Source organism: Cololabis saira, chromosome 16 (genome assembly GCF_033807715.1).
Source record: "Cololabis saira isolate AMF1-May2022 chromosome 16, fColSai1.1, whole genome shotgun sequence".
Classification (NCBI taxonomy): domain Eukaryota; kingdom Metazoa; phylum Chordata; class Actinopteri; order Beloniformes; family Belonidae; genus Cololabis; species Cololabis saira.
Genome location: NC_084602.1, coordinates 16270303 through 16292251, shown reverse-complemented (window position 1 = coordinate 16292251; position 21949 = coordinate 16270303). Strand labels below are relative to the sequence as shown.

General features: G+C 44.9%; 1 protein-coding gene across 1 annotated transcript; it reads left to right on the top strand.

The window, feature by feature from the left end:
- Positions 1-3471: 3471 nt before the first annotated feature.
- crip2 (cysteine-rich protein 2) lies at positions 3472-21660 on the top strand. The gene is made up of 8 exons (XM_061744070.1): positions 3472-3628; positions 15491-15585; positions 18242-18299; positions 18992-19123; positions 19760-19828; positions 19912-20006; positions 20244-20301; positions 20543-21660. Exons 1-8 carry the CDS (start codon positions 3586-3588, stop codon positions 20608-20610), a joined length of 618 nt encoding a protein of 205 aa, XP_061600054.1. The 5' UTR covers positions 3472-3585; the 3' UTR covers positions 20611-21660.
- Positions 21661-21949: the final 289 nt, after the last annotated feature.

Below are 21949 nucleotides of genomic sequence, written 5' to 3'. Positions count from 1 at the left end.
TGCAGGAAGTGATCACTTCTTTTCCACTGAGCATCTTTTATTTCTCATCATAAGCCAATGCTGCAGCTAATATATGATGCAAGACTGTGATAGATCCAGAGCCTCTTTTTATTATTCCCCTGTCTCTGTCAGTAGGCCAAAATTGTCATGAAGCCAGCAAGCCTTCGAAAGGGAAAGCTGATCCACCCAAGCCACGTTTCAGCGTCTTCCTTGGCCTTACAAATTCCTACTAGTCACTCACTCTGAAAGAGAGCATTGTTATTCAGCCAAATGCTGCCTACTCCTTATGTGGAAGAGTGGAAAGGGGAAGTCGGAGTGCATTGGTCCCAGTGTCCTGCCCCTGGACTCGCCCAAAAGATTTCCCGCCTGGCCTTTTTCTGGATCAGGCAGATTCTGTTCTGGCCTATACTGAGACATGCTGCATTCAAGTGCTGCACGGAATTCAGCATTACAGATTCCAAAGGCCATATTTGAAAAGGTTGTAGTGTTTATAATGCGTTGCTAGCCGGTGACCACATTTATCCTTGAGATGAAACTAAATAAAACATTGTGACCTCAGAGTGATGGTTAACTTTAAATGCTATAACAGTTCCTCATCCCTGGAACTCTAAAATAAAGGGTAAAAAATCCAGTCTCTGATCAAATAAAAATGGATTTAAAATAGTAATTAAAAAAAAAGTTCAATTGGCACAAGTTATATACCTGGATGACTTAACAGCAAAACTGTGACTTCATGTTGTCTTTTCTTCCTAACAAATGTGACATCCAAAAGGCTTGGAAGAGCTCTTAAAGAAGCACAGCTCATAAAAATGCAGACACTCTTTAATGCAGCTGAGTCTGTGAAAATAAGTGTCTTTTAAGTGATTTATAGACAGTTTCCCCCTTGAAACAACAGTTGCTCTGTGTGTGTTCGTGCTAAAATCCACACACACGTAAATGTAATGATCACTTTCAGAAAGTAATAAAACTGCAGGATATAACCACCTCTTTCTTACGCCCACCTTTGGTTCTGTCATCACTTCCTAACTTTGAACATTGAAGAAAGCATTTATAGCCTAATTATACCATTAGTTGAACAAAAAAGGTTTGACACGCATGGATTGCTAGTGTAGTTCAGGGAACATGAGAGTTTGCTCAAAGATAAAAGCTTGCTAAGTATGTATCCAAAACACTTATCTGAGGAAGAATCTTACAACGAATAAATATGGAAAATAAAAATGTGGCCTTTCAGATCGTAATAAATGATGAAGAAATAAAGAGAGTAAACTCTACAAAGTTCCTTGGGGTCCTCATTGATGACTGTCTAAATTTTAAATGTCATATAGATCACCTTGTGGAAAAACTATCTAAATATGTCGGTCTGTTTTTCAAACTGAGACACCTGCTTCCACGCTCTGCCCTTCTCACTCTTTATAAAACCTTGTTTGAACCTCATTTAAATTACTGCAATATTATTTGGTGTAATACTTACCCCAGTCATCTAAAAAAATTTGAAGTTTTACAGAAAAAAATTATCCGTGCCATCTCCTGGACTGAATTTAATTCACCTACTCGCCATCTGTTTGCCCACTTTGGTATTCTTCGTCTTAAAGAATATAACTACTTCCATAATGCGTGTACAATATATCAGGTGGTCTCAGGTTTGAATCCCAGATGAACTCAACTCATCCCAATCTCCGTTCCCCAGCACCCACAATACTAGACATAAACACCTTTTTATAAGGAAAAAACGTAAACTTGTGGGAACAAGTATGAGTGTTGTGTGTCGGGGGGGACCACAGATTTGGAATGAGCTCAATGATAAAAGCCTTAAAAAGTCACAGTCCATCTCCATATTCAAACGGCAGTTAAAGAATCAATTGTTAAGCTCATATATATAAATGTACACTCCGGGATCTCAAAATGTTTCATGTTAAGTGTTTGTAATGTGATATGTTGTATGTAAGTGGTAGTCTAGTATAATGTGCATGTTGTATTGTTTTGTGTGTATTAAGTGCAAGTGCAGTACTGGAGTTGAGGGGGGATGAGGGGGGATGGCATCCCCCCCTGAAATAAAAACTCAAAATCATCCCCCCCTGTAAAACTGCCATCCCCCCTTTCCATCCCTTATGTCATTTCATCAATGAATGTGGTTTTACTGCTATTTCAACATTTAGTCATGATCATCACCAGAAGAATAACACCAGAAAAATTACTTATTTGACAATTTTCACCTTCAAGTAAATTTTCACTTGAAATAAGTAGGAAAATCTGCCAGTGGGACAAGATTTATCTTATTATTACAAGCAAAAAAATCTTGTTCCACTGGCAGATTTTTCTACTTATTTTGATAGTGAAAATCTACTTGAAACAGGTGAAAATTTTTGTTTTTTCCAGTGATGAGTCTTGTTTTAAATGTAATGAGATGTTTTTACTAAAATTAGACATTTTAACTACCGTAGAAATAAGACAAATATTCTTGTTAAGATTTTGAGTTTTTGCAGTGATCCATTTTACTTATCCTGTGAAGGACAGAGGCATATTGATAAGTTCAGAAAACTGTTTTTTATTTTTGTGTTTTGATGTATTTGATATAAGTCCAGTGGATATTTAAAGCTTACAGAATGCTGCATTTAACTGCTGCTATGTCATTCCTGCAGTATTTATGCAGGTGTCTTGGTCAGTGCTATTATTTGTAATATATTATATTATTTGTAATCAGCACAAATTATCTGTCCCCATATGATAAAATCCACCATCCCCCCTGATTTTTTTTTTTTACAACTCGAGTACTGTGCAAGTATGTACAGGACTGTCTCAGAAAATTAGAATATTGTGATAAAGTCCTTTATTTTCTGTAATGCAAAAATGTCATACATTCTGGATTCATTACAAATCAACTGAAGTATTGCAAGCCTTTTATTATTTTAATATTGCTGATCATGGCTTACAGCTTAAGAAAACTAAAATATCCTATCTCAAAAAATTTGAATATTCTGGGAATCTTAATCTTAAACTGTAAACCATAATCAGCAATATTAAAATAATAAAAGGCTTGCAATATTTCAGTTGATTTGTAATGAATCCAGAATGTATGACATTTTTGTTTTTTTAATTGCATTACAGAAAATAAAGAACTGTATCATAATATTCTTACTTTCTGAGACAGTCCTGTATGTATTCCTGTCTACTGTATTTATGTTCATTGGCTCCTACCATAAGCTTTTGATAGCTTCTCCAGGAGACCAATTCACATGTGTGAGTGTGAATAAAAATCAAATCAAATCAAATCACAACAAAAAAAAGTGAAATATGTAGAATAAGGCAAAACGAAATAACTTTTGTTTTATTTTATTAAACGAAACAGGCGGTCCTCTCCCCAGTTCGTAGTTAAGTGCTACAGATTCCCAGGACCGTGAAGGTGTCGGGGGTGTAGTGCTGGTAGTGCGGGGGGCGGAGTCATGCAGATGAGCGGCCGCTGCTCAATAGATGCTGCAGCCGCTACACTTGCTGTGCAGATAGAAGAGCCGGAGGACGAAGAGCCAGACACAAACCCGCTGCTACCGACACAAACCAACCCTCGCAGTCGACTCAAAACATCCCGCCATGTCTTCCAAGTGCCCCAAGTGCGAAAAGACTGTGTATTTCGGTAAGTGTAGCCGGGTTTATGGGGTTCTGGAGGAAGATACTTTGGGGGCGGTAGATGAAACATCCTCCTGGAGCTTATTTATCTTATTTACCTTCTTTTTTTTATTTATTTTTTGCTGTGTTAGAGTTGTTCGTTTATTAATGCTTCATATGCCTTATCTGCTCACATTGTAAAGCCATTTATTCAATAGCGAAATAGCCTTGAGTCATCAGATCTACACAGGTGTGCACGAGAAATGCACGTTTTTTCAATGAAGTTCTGAATGAGCAGAATGGTGGTTTTTTTCAATGACGTAATAGTTCTTTGTTAAGATATTTCAATATTTACTAGTCCATATTTATTTTATAGGAAATAATATAACTACTCCAATTTATTTTTTTCACATTTTTAAGCAAAATTCCTCAGATTAAGGTCTTATTTATAGGCATGAGTTGCAGTCAGGGCAAATGATTAACATGGACAAGCAGGGGAACCCTAAAGTTGGAGAGATAAAGGGGTTAATAAACAAACAAAAAGTAAACAAAAAGCTCCAACAGCAAATATTTCCATGTAATTTTACTCTAAGTGACGTAAAATGTTGTCATGAGTGAAAATATCTCCTTTCAGGTTTGCACTTTGGAAGCCAGACGAATGATTTATGTCATTGTGACACAGATCCGTGGTGTTCTTTTTTTAAGATTTGTTGCGTTTGGTGTACATCCAAGACTGGCAGTTGGTTCTGGACAGGCTAGCTGATGGAGGCGCTTGCCAAGTGTGCACAAATGCCATATGCTGATATTTCCTGCCGGTAGACCAGCACAGCAGCATCGTGCTGCGTCAGTGGGATGGAAAACCTGTAAAATGTGAATCATTTGAATTAGATAAAGCTGATTAAATCTAAAACAACCACTCTCGGTATCATGGCGAGGACAACTGGACTCCATATTCTCCATGACAGATGTGTACAGTTTAAGATGGGCACAGATTTATACAGTTACCAGAGGATTAAAGGAGATCAGATCTTGAACACTTAAAAAAAAACATAAGTCTTCACTATAAATGCATCTGTTCCTCTTTTATTTCTGGAGCACGTTGTCAAGCTGCTACTGGGTTACATTTTTTTTATCAGAAGTGATAATTTCAACGCTTCACAGCACACATCAGAGCTGTCACGGGGGTCAAAACCAATTATTTGAGTGGATGCAAGTCCTCTTGCGTAAGAGGAGCGGCAACATCACAGCTGCTGCTCATCCTTCGGGTCCCGGGAGCCACTGGCATGGAATAATGATTAAACAAATAAGGGTTTTATTATCCTCTAATGCTGTGTTTACACATGCACGAGCCTTGATTCACGGCCGTGGGCGGTGACGTTTAGTTTTTTTGGGTTTTTTTATGCAGCGTGCTGAGGTCCAGCCTAGCTAGGAGTTATTTTTGGCCAGGGTGTGTCTTATTGGGTGGGGAACGCTCTGGATTGAGTCAGTGATGGGGGTGATGAACGGCTGCATGCGGAAATTAGCCTCGCACGTCAGACCCTGGTAGGGAGTGAGGGGAGGTGTCAACGGGCATTATTAAAGTTTCAGTCATTTTTAAGGGAGGCTGTGAGACAAGGAACGAGGGGGGGCGGTGGTCAGGGTGGGAGTGAGGTGCAGCCAGCGGCATCAGTATTATGTCTGGTGAATGAGCTCAGCAGCTCCACCTACACACATCCTCCTCCCAGCTACTTCAGAGACGTGAGGAATCATGAGCCGAGGTGGATTTCCAGGTCTGCAGGAGTGTTTAAGTTAGAAAGCAGGAGGTGTAAAGTGGAGAAGAACCCCCCCCCCCCCCCCCTTCAGATCTGCACCGGGACATGTGTTACTAGTGGAGAAAATTGTCTATTTCCCGTGCTGTTTTCCGCCTCGTGTGTGCGGTGCAGTGGGCGTGATTGGCCCACCCTGCAGGAACCCACCTGGGTTCTCCAGATGGTTCCCCGATATTCGAGTTGCTGCGTTGCACGCAAGGCGTTCAGCTTTTGATTTCTCGTCTTTGCATGTGCAGACAACAAAAAACAAAAAGCCCTTTCATAGGGGCGGTGGTGAACCACACGTTCAGACTGGAAACTCAGAAACATTTTACACCATTTTCCGTGCGCTGCTTTATTACCCAGCGGTGACAGTTGGCTTTCATTGCCTCTTGAAAGCCAAATGTTTCCTCTGCTTTTGATGTTTCTGCAAACTAAAAAGTGCAGATTTATTTTTAGAAACCCAAATAAATCAGAGCATAAAATAGGAAGGCCGTGCTTGGTTTTGGTATCAGGAGAATGCAAGCGTCTGAAGGATGCTTGCTCTCCAAGTGTGTGGTTGTTTGAACTCCGGTGTCGAATCTTGTGGCCGACGATGCACAGGGGACCGTCGTCTGACATGTGAGCAGACCCAGTGGAATTTCACGGTGCGTGAGAGAGTCCATGAAAATCACAGCGCAGCACGGCCCAGTAAATCTCCCCGACTCCAAAAGAACCGAGTTCGGCTGAGCGACCCAGCTCCCGTTGCACGGCGAACAGCAGCAATGCATCTTTGTGCTGCTAACTCAATAAACAGGGACTTAATGGGGACTAATGGTGCTCTTCTGTAAGTTTCTCCTCTTCTCTTTTTCCTTGGCGTACTTACCCCAGGCCCCGAATTCCTCGTCCTCCGGGGCGGGGGAAATGGGCTGAAATGACTCTCCTTTTATTTAAAAGGAGCTTCACAAAGTGCTTCATGCATTATAATGAGAAGCGACATCTCTTTTCACACAGCCTCTTTTCTTTCCCTGCACGTTTGTCCTTTTTAACGAGATGGAGTACCTTCGTCCCCTCAGTCCAATGATATTGACCGCTGCTTCCCACACACCTTCCTTTTTTATCCTACTTTTATCCCACGACATCCACACAACACCCTTTTTTGTTCTTCTTCTCTTCTTGTCCTTCGACATTAGAGCACCCAGTTTTGCACTTGGCTGCCCAGTGGGCTGTGTAAAAGCGCCTCGTCGGTTACGTAACATCTTTTCTTGAGTTTCTGCCTTCTGCTCGCTGACATTGCATAACCCCCGCTAGCTCCTGGGTGCCAGTCAGTGGCTGTTCTTGTTTTTTTTTCCTGCCCTTTTTTGAGGCACAAATATGATCCCTTAATGGAGATGGCATTAAGCTAGGTGCTGACATCCTCCCTCCTTCCCTCCCTCCTCCACTCCCAGTCCCTCACGGACAGGTGAAACCTTGCAGCAGCCGTGACCCGTTGCATAACAGCACAGAAGAACACAGTTGGCTGTTCATCCAAAATGTGGGCTTCGTTTGGATGGAGTCCTCTCCCTTCCTGATTAACATCTATAAAGCTTAGCTCCTTCTTTTCAAAAGAGAAGTTTTTATAGGATCCAAAAACAGCACCCCCATCAAGAAGTAACATTTAAATGCAAAATATGCTACAGGGATGGGCTTGGTGAATAAATCATGACATGCAGTGCATGAAACAATCTGAACAACCAGCAGATGTAACCAACCAGTCTACGTGTGCTTTGATTGATTTAATTTATGTATTTAAAACAGGGACAATGCACAAAAAAAACATTAATCTTGTAAAACAAGAAGAGATGCTTTGAGCCAGGTTATAGCAACAATTGCTAATTTCCGCCTGTAGTCCCTTTGTGGACTTTGAGACGGCTTTCGACCCTGTTTCTCGGGAACTCGGCGGCTGTAAGCCGGTATCGTTTCCCCGTGGACGTTGGACTCAGCCAAGGCTGCCCTTTGTCACCGTTTCTATTCATTTCTTTGAGTTTGTAGGCGCAGCCGAGGAGCAGAGAGTATGGTGACCTCAGAATCGGGTCTCTGCTTTTTGCAGATGATGTGGTTCTGTTGGTTTGATCAGGCCAAGACCTTCAAGTCTAGCTGGAGCAGTTCCCAGCCGACACACATTCAGCTGGGATAAATCTGAGACCATGGTCCTCAGTCGGCAAAAGGGTGGGGTGCTCTCTCCGGGTCGGGAATCAGATACTGCCCCCAAGTGTCTCTTCAAGTATCTCAGGGTCTTGTTCACAAGTGAAGAAAAGAATGGAGCAGGAGATCGATAGGCAAAATTTTCGATTTACCAGTCGGTCAACTATGGCCACGAGCTGTGGGCAACGACAGAAAGATTAGGGATACAAGCGGTGGAGTGAGCTTCTTCTGCAAGGTGTCCGGGCTCTCCCTCAAAGACGGGGTAAGAAGCTCCGTTATCCGCATCGAGAGGGGCCAGATGAGGTGGCTCGGGCATCCGGTGGGGATGCCTCCTGGATGCCTCCCTGACGAGGTTTTCCGGGCTAGTCCCACTGGGAGGAGACCCCGGGGAAGGCCCAGGACAGGCCAGAGGGACTATGTCTCTCGGCTGACCTGGGAACGCCTTGGGGTCCCCCCAGATGAGCTGGGCGAAGTGTCCAGGTAGAGGGAAGTCTGGGCCCCCCTACATAGGCTACGGCCCCCATGACCTAACCTCAGATAAGTGGAGGATAATGGATCGATGGAAAACAAAACAAAACGGAAAACTAAGGATGGGCAATCTCACAACCGGGGATTGCAGGGAAGAAATGTCTTGGTCCAGTCTGTTGATTTCCTTAGCTGGTCCCTTTTTTATTATTACTATTCTTGGCTTCATTTAAATTGGACTAATTTGGTTGAATCGTATTCCTAAGGGTCTTGAGATGATGTACCTTGTGATTTGGTGTTTTATATAAATTAACTTAAATCCACCTAACAGGATAATTTACACCAGAATTGTTTAGGGAACTCTCTTGATTATGTTTGGAGGTCATACATCGTACAGATGAGATCCTCTGCTTCTGAAAGTGGTGTTTTGGTGTGTTGTGATGATACTTTATGTCCACATTATAATTGGTTCATTTTCCACAGGATGGGATGAGTGTCTTCAGTGTTTAAACCTCTCACTAATGAGCACCTCTTGTACCACAGCCAGCTGACGCTGAGATCATTAAAGCCTTTAGAGGTTTTGTGGCTCTCGTGGCCTGTATATAATAAAGTTGTTAGACAGGAGGAGTTTTAGTCTCCAGTAAAGCCATTTTTAATCATGATTCAAACAAAACAAATAGTTGGCACTTAAACAAAACACAGGTGACTTAGTGATCAAAACTGGCACTAGTGTCGAGCTAAATGCTAAGATAAAGGCTGCTATGATCTGAGAGCTGAGACTCCGCAGATTATTATGTAAAGTTCAACCAGTCTGTGACCAGAAAAGAAAAGAAAGAAAGTAGTTTCAGCATCGTTAATCATATTCCAGTGGAAAACTCCACTTGATTAATGTAATTCCAAGACCCTGGGAAGAATTAAAAACCATTTTTAATCTCTTAGATTATTTCTGTACCAGTTTGATCTCATAATATCATAAGAACCATGGTGTCCTCATCGTCTGATGGGAAAAAACGCCTTAAATGATATGGATCTGTGATCCTGCAGTCATTTCCATTGGTTGTGAAGACTCAATAAAGGCTGTTTCAACCACAAATCTGCCAAGCGATTCCTGAGATAAGGCCTTGTGCAAAAAAAAACCCACAGCACAGTCACATGGTGCACATAGTGAGTTTATCTGATGCAAACAAACCCCAAATGGTTATATTTATGAGGAATTTACATAAAGTACACTAGCAGTTCCTCTGAATGGGAAAGGGTGTCCAAACCTTCAAACTGATGAATTAGTTTATACATCAAATAAAACACACTTTATTCATATGGGAAGTCTGTCTAAACATTCATCTTCTAATTCATGTTGCTAGATTAAATGGTGAGATGTTTTTAGACAGGTTTTTGTGTTTAGATTTTTACTACATTACTACAAGAAATATGACCTCTTAAAAATGTCTCTTAAAATATATTCTGCATGCATTTAGGAACATAACCAGCTGCACGTGGGGAGTCTTGAAGTTTTTAGACACGATGCAGACGATAAGGCGGTGTATTCATGTATTTCATGTGAGGTACGTCCCGCAGCACATGATCTCTGAGTGTTTGAAAAGAGGATGTTTGCATTTTTAATGCCATTTCTGACCGAGCAGCTACTAGAGGCCGGCTTGTAACGGCCGCCAAAGGCGAAGGATTCAAACAATCAACGTTGACGTCTTTTACCTTGTTGCTCCTTCTTGCAAGAAGCATATGATCTCACTTAAAGAGAGTCTTTTATTACTGCAACCGTTTAAACCTTGTTCATGTGATTTAAGGAGATCGTTATCAAATTAAAGCAGGTTGATTCTGAACTGGTGATACGCCAGTGTTTCATCTTCTAAAGGTTTTGCTCCACTTCCCCGGCAGGCTGGATCTGTGTGAAGCTCCTGCAGCTGGGACACGGCGTCCTTGCCGCTGCGCTTGTGGCTCCTCTGTTCATGGCAGACAGGATGCGAGTTAACTACAGTCCATTTACGTCAGCCGGCGGGATTCACGAGGGCGGCAGCTTGCATTCGCAGAGCGGGAGGGGCGGGGGCATAAAGGGAGAGAGCCTGGGGAGAAAACCTCGCCTGGGCCTCGGCCGAGGCGACGGGTGACCTCCAGAGCCGGCTTCTTGCTGCGGGGAGAGCCTGGTCCAGATATTTGTTTGAAGCGTTCACATGATCCAGCATGTATGATGGGAGTGAGCTGCATGCACATACTGACCCAGAACAAATCGATTCTCATGGCCAACACCCCCACCAGGGTCGGCTTACATCCAGTTCACCCACATGCAGTTGATGGTGGACTTATACACCTTCTCTTTCTCTCCGTTTGGTTCCTCTAAAGTTCCTCTGCACCAAAGCAAACCTCCAAAAGCTCATAAATATATAGAAGCAAACGCTCTCTTACGTAATACAGAGCTATCGAGCTCGCAGAGTTTTCCCACCCTTCGCAGATCTTGTTTTCTTTTGGGTTCCATCAACACTCTGCAGTGACCTTCGTACGCCTCGTTTTCTGGATCCTGCAAAACCTGTAGACACGTCAGAGGAGGCATCCCGGCTTCCTGCAGGTTTATCAACTTCAAAACTTCCACAAACGCGCGGAATAAGTCATAAGTTAGGAATTTTGCGCGGATGACGATAAAAATTCTGCACATAGCTGAACGAGTTTGTTCAATGCACAGCAAACTTCTGGAAGTCGACCCCCCCCCCGTGTTGTGGAAATGAAAGGCCATTGTTTTAAGTCAAGTAAAAGTTCACAAGTCCCGGAGGGTGTTTGTACCACAGAGGGAGGATGGAGACGGGGAAACGGGGGGTGCTTATTTTTTCCGTCTTGCTGGCCTGCGTTTCTCATAACGGAGAAGTTTCCGGTGGACCAGCCAGGCGTGGTGTGTTTGTTAGGATGTCCAGGCGCGCTGCTGTGACAAAAGCCTAAAAGGTCAAACACCGTTATGGTCTCAGGTGAAGAAGAGGGTCGTTTGTGTGTTCTGGATGGGTTTATTGCAGAGAACGCTGAACAGAAGGGTCCAAGTCACTAGCAGGTGTATCGGCAAAACGCCGGTCAGCGTCACCAGCGTTAAAGCAGGCTCGCAACTAGACAGATGAACCGTGACGAAACTGTAGATTTTTATGTAGCAGCTGCTCGTACATCTTTGGTTTGTTTACAATTTTATGGACCTACATGCTTCACTTGACCTTCTCTGAAACATCTTTTTGGCGGTGGTTGTTGGCGTTGCGGTGTAAAAACCCTCCTGCAGCACACCGAGCAGCAGCGCCGTCGTCCCATTTGTCAAACGCATTACGTTTCCGCCCATCGCACCCTGATCGAATTATTGAGTAATAAGAGAACGCCCATATGAGATTACAGAGCCCAGACTTCCCTGTTGCCCTGCATGTACAGCTTTGTAAACGCTAACTCGGTACCTTGTGCTCGTTTCATCTGTCATTCGTCCGAGGCACAGATTTCCTGCCGTCTCAGGGTGAATCTCAGTCCATCGGCGACTCTGCCGGCACTGCTGGCAATCAGGCAGCGGTAATTAAGCCATTTGGAGGAATGAGGCTTCAAAGTTTTCCCTCTAAAGGCCTCTCGTTAACTGTTGCTTAATGTTCCATCCAATTACAGTGTGTTTTTCGGAGAGCGCTTGCTCCCATGATGCCCCCGCTGCGAGCTCAAGAGTCCGTCTGCATGCTCGGCCTTCGCGCCGTCTGGAAGTATAAGTGCATCTTGTAGCTGAACAAACAAGATAAATCTAATTTTAACCTTCTTCAAGTCCTCTGATGTACCTTTTTATCTGCGCGAGCGGACTGGAGACTGTCACCAGCCGAAAACCTAATCATGAGTAATTCACGTTCAAAGATGGCTAATCTGTCTGATGTCGAACGTCTCATGACACCAGCATCCCACGGAAACGATGGTGGAATCCACAAATAAAAAAGTCTCTGGCTCTCAATAAATCTTGAGGCCTGACATTAATCTAATGATAGAAATGGTTGCATTTTTTTGTCTGCACGGAAGAATTACAATAATAATGTCTAAATCGGCGAGAGGAAGGAATCCGCAGCAGTTGGTCTCCTTGATTTGAAGCATATTGACAGTGCGATAAGAGAAAATGAACGCACGCTAAAGAGCTTAAATCAGGAATTTACAAATGAAGTTAAGCCGCTTACGGCAGCGCAGGTATCATACGGTTATGGTGATGACCTTTGTCCGGCGCTCTCTTCCTCGCGGGGAGCACAGCGTGTCTGCAAGTTCATCCTCTGACTGTCACTCAGGGTTTCATATCAGGTCTGACATCATCGTTATTATTATCTTTATTTCACTTCTTTGAATACACAACCTTGACCCTAACTCATAAACAGTATAAATCTAGTCCTAAAACTCTCTGTGGAGATGCAAAATAGTTTGATCATCATCGGTGCAACTATCCCGGATATAAAAGGGGTCAAGTTGAAGTGAGAACCATTTACACTTATGAGCTGTCAATAAATGTGTCACCCACGTCATTAAGTTTACTGTTTTAGGTTTAGAGGTCCGTTCACTACAGACGAAGCCAGTGGACTTCATACGGGTGTGAATGGTTCTTTTTTTTTTACCGTTAAATCACTTAAGGAGTCTTGGAGCAAACAAACCACTTTGCAGGGTTTCGGCACGTCCTCATCGATGTTGACCATGTAAATGGGATTATTTTGTTCTATGTGCCTTGAAAAGGAGCTTGTTTGTTTACACAAGTGGTCGCTCTAACTCTCATGTTGTTGTCGTTGGAGAGGGGGAGGGGGAAGAGGAGGGGGAGGTGGTGGCATTTAATTTGCATCATTTGTTCCCACACGTTTGCTATTTATGGGACGCTGTGATTGTATAAAAGCACTCCGTCAAGGGGCCAACGCACAATTATTTTATTCAGATCGGGCTCTTTTTGGCATCCGTATAAAGAAAACAAGCAACAAATGTTGATCTCAGTGGTCGTTGGGGGGGCTACGGAAGAGATAATCAGGATTGAGGCTTTGGTCAGAGCCGGGGTGGGGGTGCAAACATCTGGGCCAGATGCAGATCCCCTCGGCCTGAAAGCGCTTCACACCCAGCGTAGGGCAGGGAGTGAAGCTCGTGCCTCTTACGATAACAAAGCGGGGGGTCGTTGGACACGTCCACGGGAGTAATGACAAACCGCCGTCACTCTGACGTCTGTTTCCATCCAGACACTGACCTTTCTCTCTCCGTCCGCGCTCAGGAATCTTTCAGGGACACGTTAAAAGCACGCCGTTAAGGTCGCGCTAGTGGCGCTCCTCCGCTCACACGCACACGATGCAGCTTCTGCAGGTTAAAAGACTTCAAAACTCAAATTTGAGGGATTTGGGGGAAGAAAAGACCACTTTTTCTCCCGTATTTCCTCTCCAAACTTTTGATAGTTTTTAATAAAGTGCAAATCTGAAATATAAGGTCCTATCGGTATAAAGTTATGTTTTTAATCTCATGCGCATAAATTATTTGTTACTAGAAATATGAGTCAAGCCAACAATACACTGTTTGTGGATTTCTGCCTTGAATCTTCACATCAGCATCTGCAAAAGAGATGAAATGGTTAATAAAGAGTTTTTTATTACCAAAACAAACCTGACGTGTGCAGGTCTCGGTGCAGACTTTATTTGGGGACTGTGTGTTTTGAGGTTGGGATTCTCCTGATTGGTTCAGATTCAAGCTAAGCGTTGGGATGTTGCCACACACGCCGGCGCGTGGTCTGTTGCCGGTAATTACAACTGTTGGGAGGCATGATGGAGGTGAAGATAACGTAAAACACAGATAAGACCAAGATGTCTGGAAACGGCCGTTTGGTGTCCACTTTGAAGATCCAAAGAGGGCTACGCTCTGCAGGATGATAATAGTTGACATTTCGGTTAAAACAGAATTTTTGAAAGGGTTCGAAGTGTGTTTGTATGCATGTATCAGCTTAGTGGTTCACTCTCGCAAGGTTCCTGGTCCAATTCTGGGGTCTTTCTCTTGTTTTCTGCCCGGGCTTGCAGGCGGGCCGCTGTGGCGACGCCTTCGAATAAGAGGAAAGAGCTGAAACGTGAAACTAAAGTTCATACATCTGGGTTTACTGAATTTGCTTCGACAATTGAAGCATCTTGACAGTCAGGGCGAAGCATAACAGAGACCTTAGAGACCCCCCCCCCCCCCAAGTCCTGAACCTCGTTGTCAGCCATTCGTGTCGGCCCTGGCAGTGGAACCGGAGTGCAGACAGAAACCTCGGCCCCAGAGTCGAGCACATGCACTAAGACGCCCAAAAGGAGTTTGTTTTTTTGAAATTTCCCATCAAATTAGATTTAACTTGATTACTTAAAAAAAAAAGGGAATTTAATTTCATCAGATGTGCAAAAATACTGCATAAAGAAGTGGCTGAGACAGTCACGGGAGCCGTGCAGGTCGTACAAAGAAGCGTATTGTCATCTAAGACTGATGTGCTCTTAATGTCCTGACTGCTAACTCCTAAACAGGGAAGTGTGATATGAGCCGATTTAGATTCGTTAAGTGGTTTGATGCATTATTGTCCGTATGTGCAGCTTGTCCAACTCGAATCATGTGTTTAACACCCCAAGAATGCAATTAATTTAAAAAAACCCTGCCTGTCTGCTGGCCTTTTGTGCAGCTTCTTCACCTTCTTCTTTAGTTCTACCTTTTCTTTTCCTTCTGTTCTCAAGAACGTCATTTTTAGGGGCTTTTAAGTGGTTGCCGCCTACTTTTACAGGTTGTGGTAATTGTGGAAACGCGTGAAGACGATTACTTCCAGGGGAGAGGAAGTAATCGTCTTTACGCGTCCATGCCTCCGACACATGTGCAAGCATGTCGTCTGTTTTGCAGTCGGAGAGTGAAGGAAACAGCTCCGGTATCCGGCTGTTTTTTGCCCCCGCCTTGATAAGAGAAGGTGTTTCCTCCGCCAGCCCGCACGACTCCTCGGGGCCCATTGTCTGGACGCGGTGGGGATTTATTATTGGAAAGGGTACAATTAAGTCCCCGCGTCAGTTGAGACGGCGGGAGGGGGGGGTAAAAAAAGAGAAAAGAGGGACGGAAACGGGGCAGGATGGGTGTACTGTAAACTGGGGGATGGGTGTTTGTTTGGAGGGGTAACACAAAGGATCTGGGTTAAAAAAGGACCCCCCCCCCCCCCACATTCCAGCTGGACTGTCGGTGGATCCTGCTGTGATGTCATCAGGCATCCCCAGTGTCCTCCCCCAAGAAAACAATCGTCCAGTTGGCGTGATGACATCTGGAAAACAACCACAGGCTCCCGATTATTGTGGGAGTGAAGCGATGAGGGACGTCGTTCCTCTGGGGGGGCCACGGGGGCGGCATGACGACACCACGGTCCTCCAGCGTCCACGGCAATGAAAGGCCTCCAGTAATCTGTATAAATGCTGCTGTATGTGAATACTCACCCCCCCGTTCTCCCCTCTCTTGTCTGTTTTGTCTCCCAGCTGAAAAGGTGTCGTCTCTGGGGAAGGACTGGCACAAACTGTGTCTCAAGTGCGACCGCTGCAACAAGCTTCTGAACGCCGGGGGCCACGCTGAGGTCAGTGGGACCTGATACGAGGGACGGCGGGATCAAGCCGCTCTTTGTTACTTTCTTTAAGAAGCAACAATCAGTGTTTCTATGTTTTAAAAACCTCAGTTTTGATGTCACATGAAGGAATGTGACGTCTGCTTTAAGGACGTGTCGTCTGGGTCTCACTATTTAATTTATAAAACTTATAAAACGTCTGGAGGGATTTATTTTATTTTTAACCAGTTTTTCATTAAGTTATCTTGTTATCTTGATCCTTCAGCACAAACCCTGAATATTAGAAACGCCTCGCCAATTAGTTTCAGACTGCACACTTTGCAGTATGATTCAAGGCTCATTTAAAAGGATAGTCATTATAATTGATACTGTTAATGGAGGTTTAGTTAGATGAAGCATCCTCCACTTCTTAGATGCATCTTCATTGATTGTCGCTGTGACATCAGCATCAGGAGGCCAGAACATCTGGATTATTGCTGCCAGAGGTTCACAGGTGCAGATGTCTGGCGACGCTCCGAAAGTGTCGACTAAAAACATCTTGATAGTTTCCATTTGATTTCATGGTTTTGTGTGGGGCAGGATATTGGTGAGGACACGCCTCTTTTCCTGCTTTGCCTTTGTGTCTGGCTGCATCTGGTCAACACGCCGCGTTCCCCCGCCCCACCCACGGGGGCTCCAGCCCCGTCGAGTCTGCAGGATGAGCTGCTTTCAGATGCTTCCTCTGCATCTCTCACACAATCAGGCTGCAGGATCTCGTCTCTGCACAGATCCCCCCGACTCTGCTCTCTGCTCTCTGCTCGCTCCTCTCTGTCCAGCACCGTCGCCCTGGGGACGCCGTTATCTTGTCCTTTCGTGACCCGGCCAGCGGTTGGCTTCTCTCTGTAACGTACGTAGACGTGACACACAAACCTCCCGGAGCCTCCCGCTCTCTCCTCTGCTCAGAGCGGATGTGATCTCAGCCTCTTTTGCTCTCACAAAAACAATTTCCCCGCGGACCCCAGAGGACGCTGCTGTTTTAATCTCTGCCGCGCGGCCACTCGGAAGCTTTCTAAATCCCACCCCCTGGGCAGCAGCGTGGTGGCGTGAAGTAGAGGAGGAAAAAGCTTTGCCTCATCATCGTCATGGAAACCACATCAGACGGAGAGATTTAGAAAGGGAGACGCAGCTGGACCCCCCCCCCTCCCCTCCCAGGATGGAGGTGACAGGTGTGGACTGTTGGCCGCTGAAGGACCACGACTTTATTCCTCACAACTCGGACTCCTCTCGCAAATCACTACTACTGCTGAAACATCTGGACTCAGTTAACATCTGTAAATCCCAGCGGACACGCTTGTTGGGATCTTCAAGGAGCCCCAGTCAGTGAAACACAAACACTGGAAAAGCAGAAACATCTTCAGCTACTTGACTTGGAAATGTAAACCGGTTAATTCCCCGTCTCCATAGCAACAGCTGGCTGGACGGAAACTCGTACTGCAATAAACAAAAACATAAATCAGATGACATAACAGACTTCATTTGTAGATATTAATAGACTGTAAAAACACTCCATGCTTATTTTTTTCCCTCCCATTTAGGCTTTTAAGATACATTTAGAAGATAAGAGTATTTAACCATAAATTTGATGTTGTTTTTAAGAGGGGGAAAAAAAGCAAAATAACCGATTTACAAATTAAATTCAAAATATGAACAAAGAAGTCGAGGCCCGAGAGTGGATGTATTTATTTGTGATTCTGGCGGCACCTGTGGTGCAGCGATGCGGCCGCAGGTGAAGAGACGATGAAGAGAGAAAGATGAGGATGTAGGAGGGCGGCTGCTGGGAAGAGAGTGGGCCGGGCTGCACTGGGCTGGAGAACCCATTTTTAGGGTCCTTTTACATCCTGTTGGCTCAACAATGGTGCCTTTTGTAGGAGCGAGGCCCGTCCTGAGAAACCATCGGCGGTGAGTCACGGCGCTGCACCCCAACCCCAACCTCCACGGGTCTCTAAATGCCAAGTGGGAAGCTGCTGTGGCCGATGATCACATCGCCGTTAGTGCATTATTAAAGAACCGCCGACCCCCCCCCCCTCTTTCTTTCTGTCTTTCCTTCTTTCTTTTTTTCCAGTTCTGTCCGTTCTTTGTCTGACACCTCTCCGGGCCTGACACCTTTCCTGGTGCACTTGCTGGATTTTTCTCATCTTTGGGCATGAGGCTCCGATCCAGCGGCCATCCTGGCTGCGAGCCCTGATCCTCCAGCTGATTACACGCTTCTGCAAACGCCACCAGTGGGAATCAGCAGACTACACGTTTTTTTTCTTCTTCTTCTTCTTCTTGCCCCCGCCCTTTCAAGAGGAAACGCGTGCAGACACAAAGCTCGTGAGTACGTGAGGCGTGGATTCATCAGCGGATGAACCCCCCTGGACGCAGCCGTTATTCGGTGCCGAGGCAACAGGCGACAGTGACATCATCATAAGTGAGATGGATTTAAAAGGGGAAAAAAGGCTGGGTATCTATTTTTAGACACAGTCACTCCACCTCCACCCAGAAATCCATGCAAACAGATCCAGAAAAGTCTCGTCCTCACCCGCATCACACCCAGATTTCCTCTTTTGCGTCACACGGTTGGATGTGACTCTTGAACCTGTTTGATTTGTCTTCATCTTCCCATAATGTCTGTCTTTCTTTCCTGCAGCATGATGGGAGGCCCTACTGCCACAAACCGTGCTATGCCGCCCTCTTTGGGCCAAAAGGTGAAGTGCATGTTGTTTTACTTCTTCAAATGTTTGAACAGGTCAATTTTCTCTGTTTTCTACTCTTTACATGCCTTTATTATTTTAGATTGTTTTATTAAATAGTATTTGTTTTTGGAAATTTAAAAAAACAATCAGAGTTCTTACTATTGGCATAAAATTGTCTATTTATATATTGATTTCCAAGGTAAATATGAGCTGAGTACAGAAATGATGTGTTTTAATTCCTAAGTAAAGGTAAAATAATGACTTAAATGGTTACTTGAATGCATAAACGCAGGTTTAGCAGAAATATACATCTGTTTTTATTTCTATATCGACTGATCCAAATAGACCTCTTGAAGCCAGCTTTGCTGCATGCACCCGTTTTTCCTTATCCGCTCATGAAGTCATCAATTTTGTTCTTTTTCTTTGCCTTTTGCTTGTGTCTTAACTGCTATTTAGTAAGTGTGTTTTGTGTTTGCGACTGCCTGTCGTAACCATGACTCCCTTGAAAAAAGGGCTCTTAAATCCTTGAAAATAGGGCTCTTAAGTGGGATTTTATTCATGAAATAAAATGTTAAAATAAAACATAGTTACGTCCAGCATTTCACTGAGGTTTTTTTTTTTTATTATTTGTGTCTTTACATACCAGCTCTGTGTTTATATTCACTGGTTTCTGTGTCTGTATCCCTCCACACACACATTCACAGGCGTGAACATCGGCGGGGCAGGTTCCTACGTGTACGACGCCCCGGCCAACAACAGCGCCCCCACCGGTGATGGGGATTCAGTCGCTAAAACTGAGGAGAAGCGAGTGTGGGCCCCCAAGGCTCCGTCAAAAGGTACACGAAGGACAGCAGTGTGTTTACTTCGCTTTAACCCTGAATATCTGTCATCACGAAGGCGTCTCGTCAGAGTGAAAGTCAAAGATGAAAAAAAAAGAAAGACTTTTGGAGCTTCAGGGGGACTTTTGTCAGAGGTGTCAGGTGGGGGGGCTGCTGGGAAATCCCTCGCGTGTAACTTTCACTGAGTGGCTGTTAAGTCTTAAACGTGCAGGGGCCAAACTGAGGGTTCTGGAGGTGTGATGCATTTGTGAATTTACTGGACGTGACGTTTCATTCCTAAAAAAACAAAAAAGGAACTAGGCGTGTCGGCTGCTGACGACACAAAGCTGCGTTGTTACGGACACTTTATGAGCTGTTCCTGCAGGAAAAAGTGAGGGAAGTGTTTTAACCTGGCAGCCATCGAACCTAACAAGATTACACGCTTAACTTTCATTTCCCCTTTAAAAGTATATATATATTTATAGTTATATAAACAGGCCAGAACTGGGCTCAGTTTTCCTTTCATACTCCTTTATTAGCGGCCCTCTGGATTTCACACCTCACAGGAAATATTATTGGTCATTCGTCACACTTTTTCCTTCACAGCACCTCGTGACCCGGGTTTCTCTATAAATGTGTGTTATGTTTTCACAGCTGGTGGTGTCACCACCTTCTCCGGGGAGGCCAACCTGTGTCCCCGATGCAACAAGAAGGTGTACTTCGGTGAGTGATCCCACGCCGCCAGGAAAAAGCCTTGAACGTGCAAAAGTGGGTACCGCTTACGTGAGTGTTATCTGTCGCCGCAGCTGAGAAGGTGACGTCGCTGGGCAAGGACTGGCACCGGCCCTGCCTGCGCTGCGAGAGGTGCAGCAAGACTCTGACTGCTGGCAGCCACGCGGAGGTGAAGGCCGCTCAATCTCACGCTCACTTACACATTTAACAGCTGCAGGTTAAACACTCCTGTCAGATCGTTGCAAGGAGAACCAGAAATGCAGATATGATGCATTCAGGGCGAATAACGGACTTGATGATGACGGAGGAAGACGCCGCCCACCTGTTGTGGTGGGATTTCAGTGTGATAACCTTCTTGGAGGTAAACTCTCCGTCCACATTTAACGGCTGTGTCTTCTCATTCCAGCATGACAGCAAGCCCTACTGCCACAAGCCGTGCTACGCCGTTCTCTTCGGGCCCAAAGGTAACCGCTAGGGGGCGCCGTCGGCCCACCACTTATCAGCCGCTCGAAAGAGGAATGTCACACAAGTGTTTCTCAAGAGTCATTTCATCATAGCTTTGCATGTTTCGCAACGGCCGTCCTCTGTTGTCTGAGGTCAACCTCACGGGACATGCGTGTTAAACTGCCCCGCTCGTGCCGTACCTCGTCTTGCCCTCTGTGTTTCCCCCTCTGACACGCGCTGCTTTCCGTGTGGTTTCCCCAGGCGTCAACACCGGCGGCGTGGGCAGCTACATCTACGACAAGGAGCCCAGCGCCGTGACCCAGCCCTGAACCCCCGCTCCCCACAGTCTCACCCCGTCTGACCGTCAACCACAGTGTTATTGTTAGATTTTACTTTTTTTCCTCCCCCCCTCCCCCCAGCTGTGCATTCACACCTGAGACGACCAGCCTTCTGCTCCAGACCTCCTCCCAAGCCTTCCCCTTTTCATCCTTTTTAGGACGGATTCACTGACGAATGCCGACTAGACATCTGTCACATGTATATTTTCTGGTGGGACACAAACACATCCATCACTCCTGTGGCTTTGTTTACACGTTCATGCACAGGATCACGTTAGAGCGCCAGAGAAAAGTACATATAAAACAAACACTTTAGATAGTTCACCCGCTAAAGCAGGATCAGACACGTGCCTGAGGTTTTTCATGTGCTATGGGTTAAAAAAAAATGCAGACAGACAACATTTCTCAGGTGCAGAAGAGTGTATTGTGGGTAGAGAGAGGTGCACTCCACAGAGGCCATATTTGTCATTTGGCTGCAAGAAGAAAAGTTTATCCCTGAGGTGACTGTTACACGTCGCATCATTCGACTGCGCTGCTCTGTATCTGGGTTAATTAGAAGTAAAGGTGTTAATGGCGTAAAGATCATCCATCTGTTACATATAAAACTCTTGTCCGTCTTTCTAAAAACGGGCAAAGTTTCGGGAGCGTTGTATTTATTGCTTTAGATTCAACGAGATGATGTCTGCTGTATAAATCTCTCAGATCAAAATTTTTATGACTATTTCTAAGTACGTAACCCTTGCTGTTACTTTCCTAGAGAAGACCTGCTATTTGAAGTATTATATTTTTATTTTTCGTGCCCTCGGCAAACACGCTAGTTTAGCTTTGTAGTACTAAAGACAAGTCATTCTGTAAGAATGTGCATTTTAGTGTTAACGTACGACTGTTACCGTGTTGAGCCGCTGCACGTCTGACTGACTTTTTTTTTTCTTTTTAATAAATATTTCAGATATTCACATCCGTGTTACTACAATAACTGTCTGAACTCTTTCTGAACTGTTTTGTTGTTCATGAGCTGCAATAAACAAACACTAGACGTGACGCTAGTCCATCTCATTTGTTGGGACACGCGCTGGCGCATCCGGGCAACACGGTGAAACAAAGCTCCATCTTTCAGAAGTTCAGCTCAGGAGAATGAGATCAACTGGCGTGGGGCGAAGGTGAAAGTGGCCCGTTGGTGTCTGGGAAACAGATCAGTCACATGCACATCCACACCTGTGATTGACAGGAACAAGAGGGCCTCCCCCTCTCTGCGTCGTGGTTTCAGTCTGAGGTCACCGCTGAAAAAGCTTTGCTATCATACAGGTGTGGTTGCATTGATGCAACTGCT

Excerpts from the sequence above, each read along its gene's own strand:
- crip2 (XM_061744070.1), top strand. The coding sequence starts at position 3,586 with ATGTCTTCCAAGTGCCCCAAGTGCGAAAAGACTGTGTATTTCG. Across the intron at positions 19,124-19,759 it reads CCCCAAGGCTCCGTCAAAAG|CTGGTGGTGTCACCACCTTC; the intron begins GTACACGAAGGA and ends ATGTTTTCACAG. Across the intron at positions 20,007-20,243 it reads CTGCTGGCAGCCACGCGGAG|CATGACAGCAAGCCCTACTG; the intron begins GTGAAGGCCGCT and ends TTCTCATTCCAG.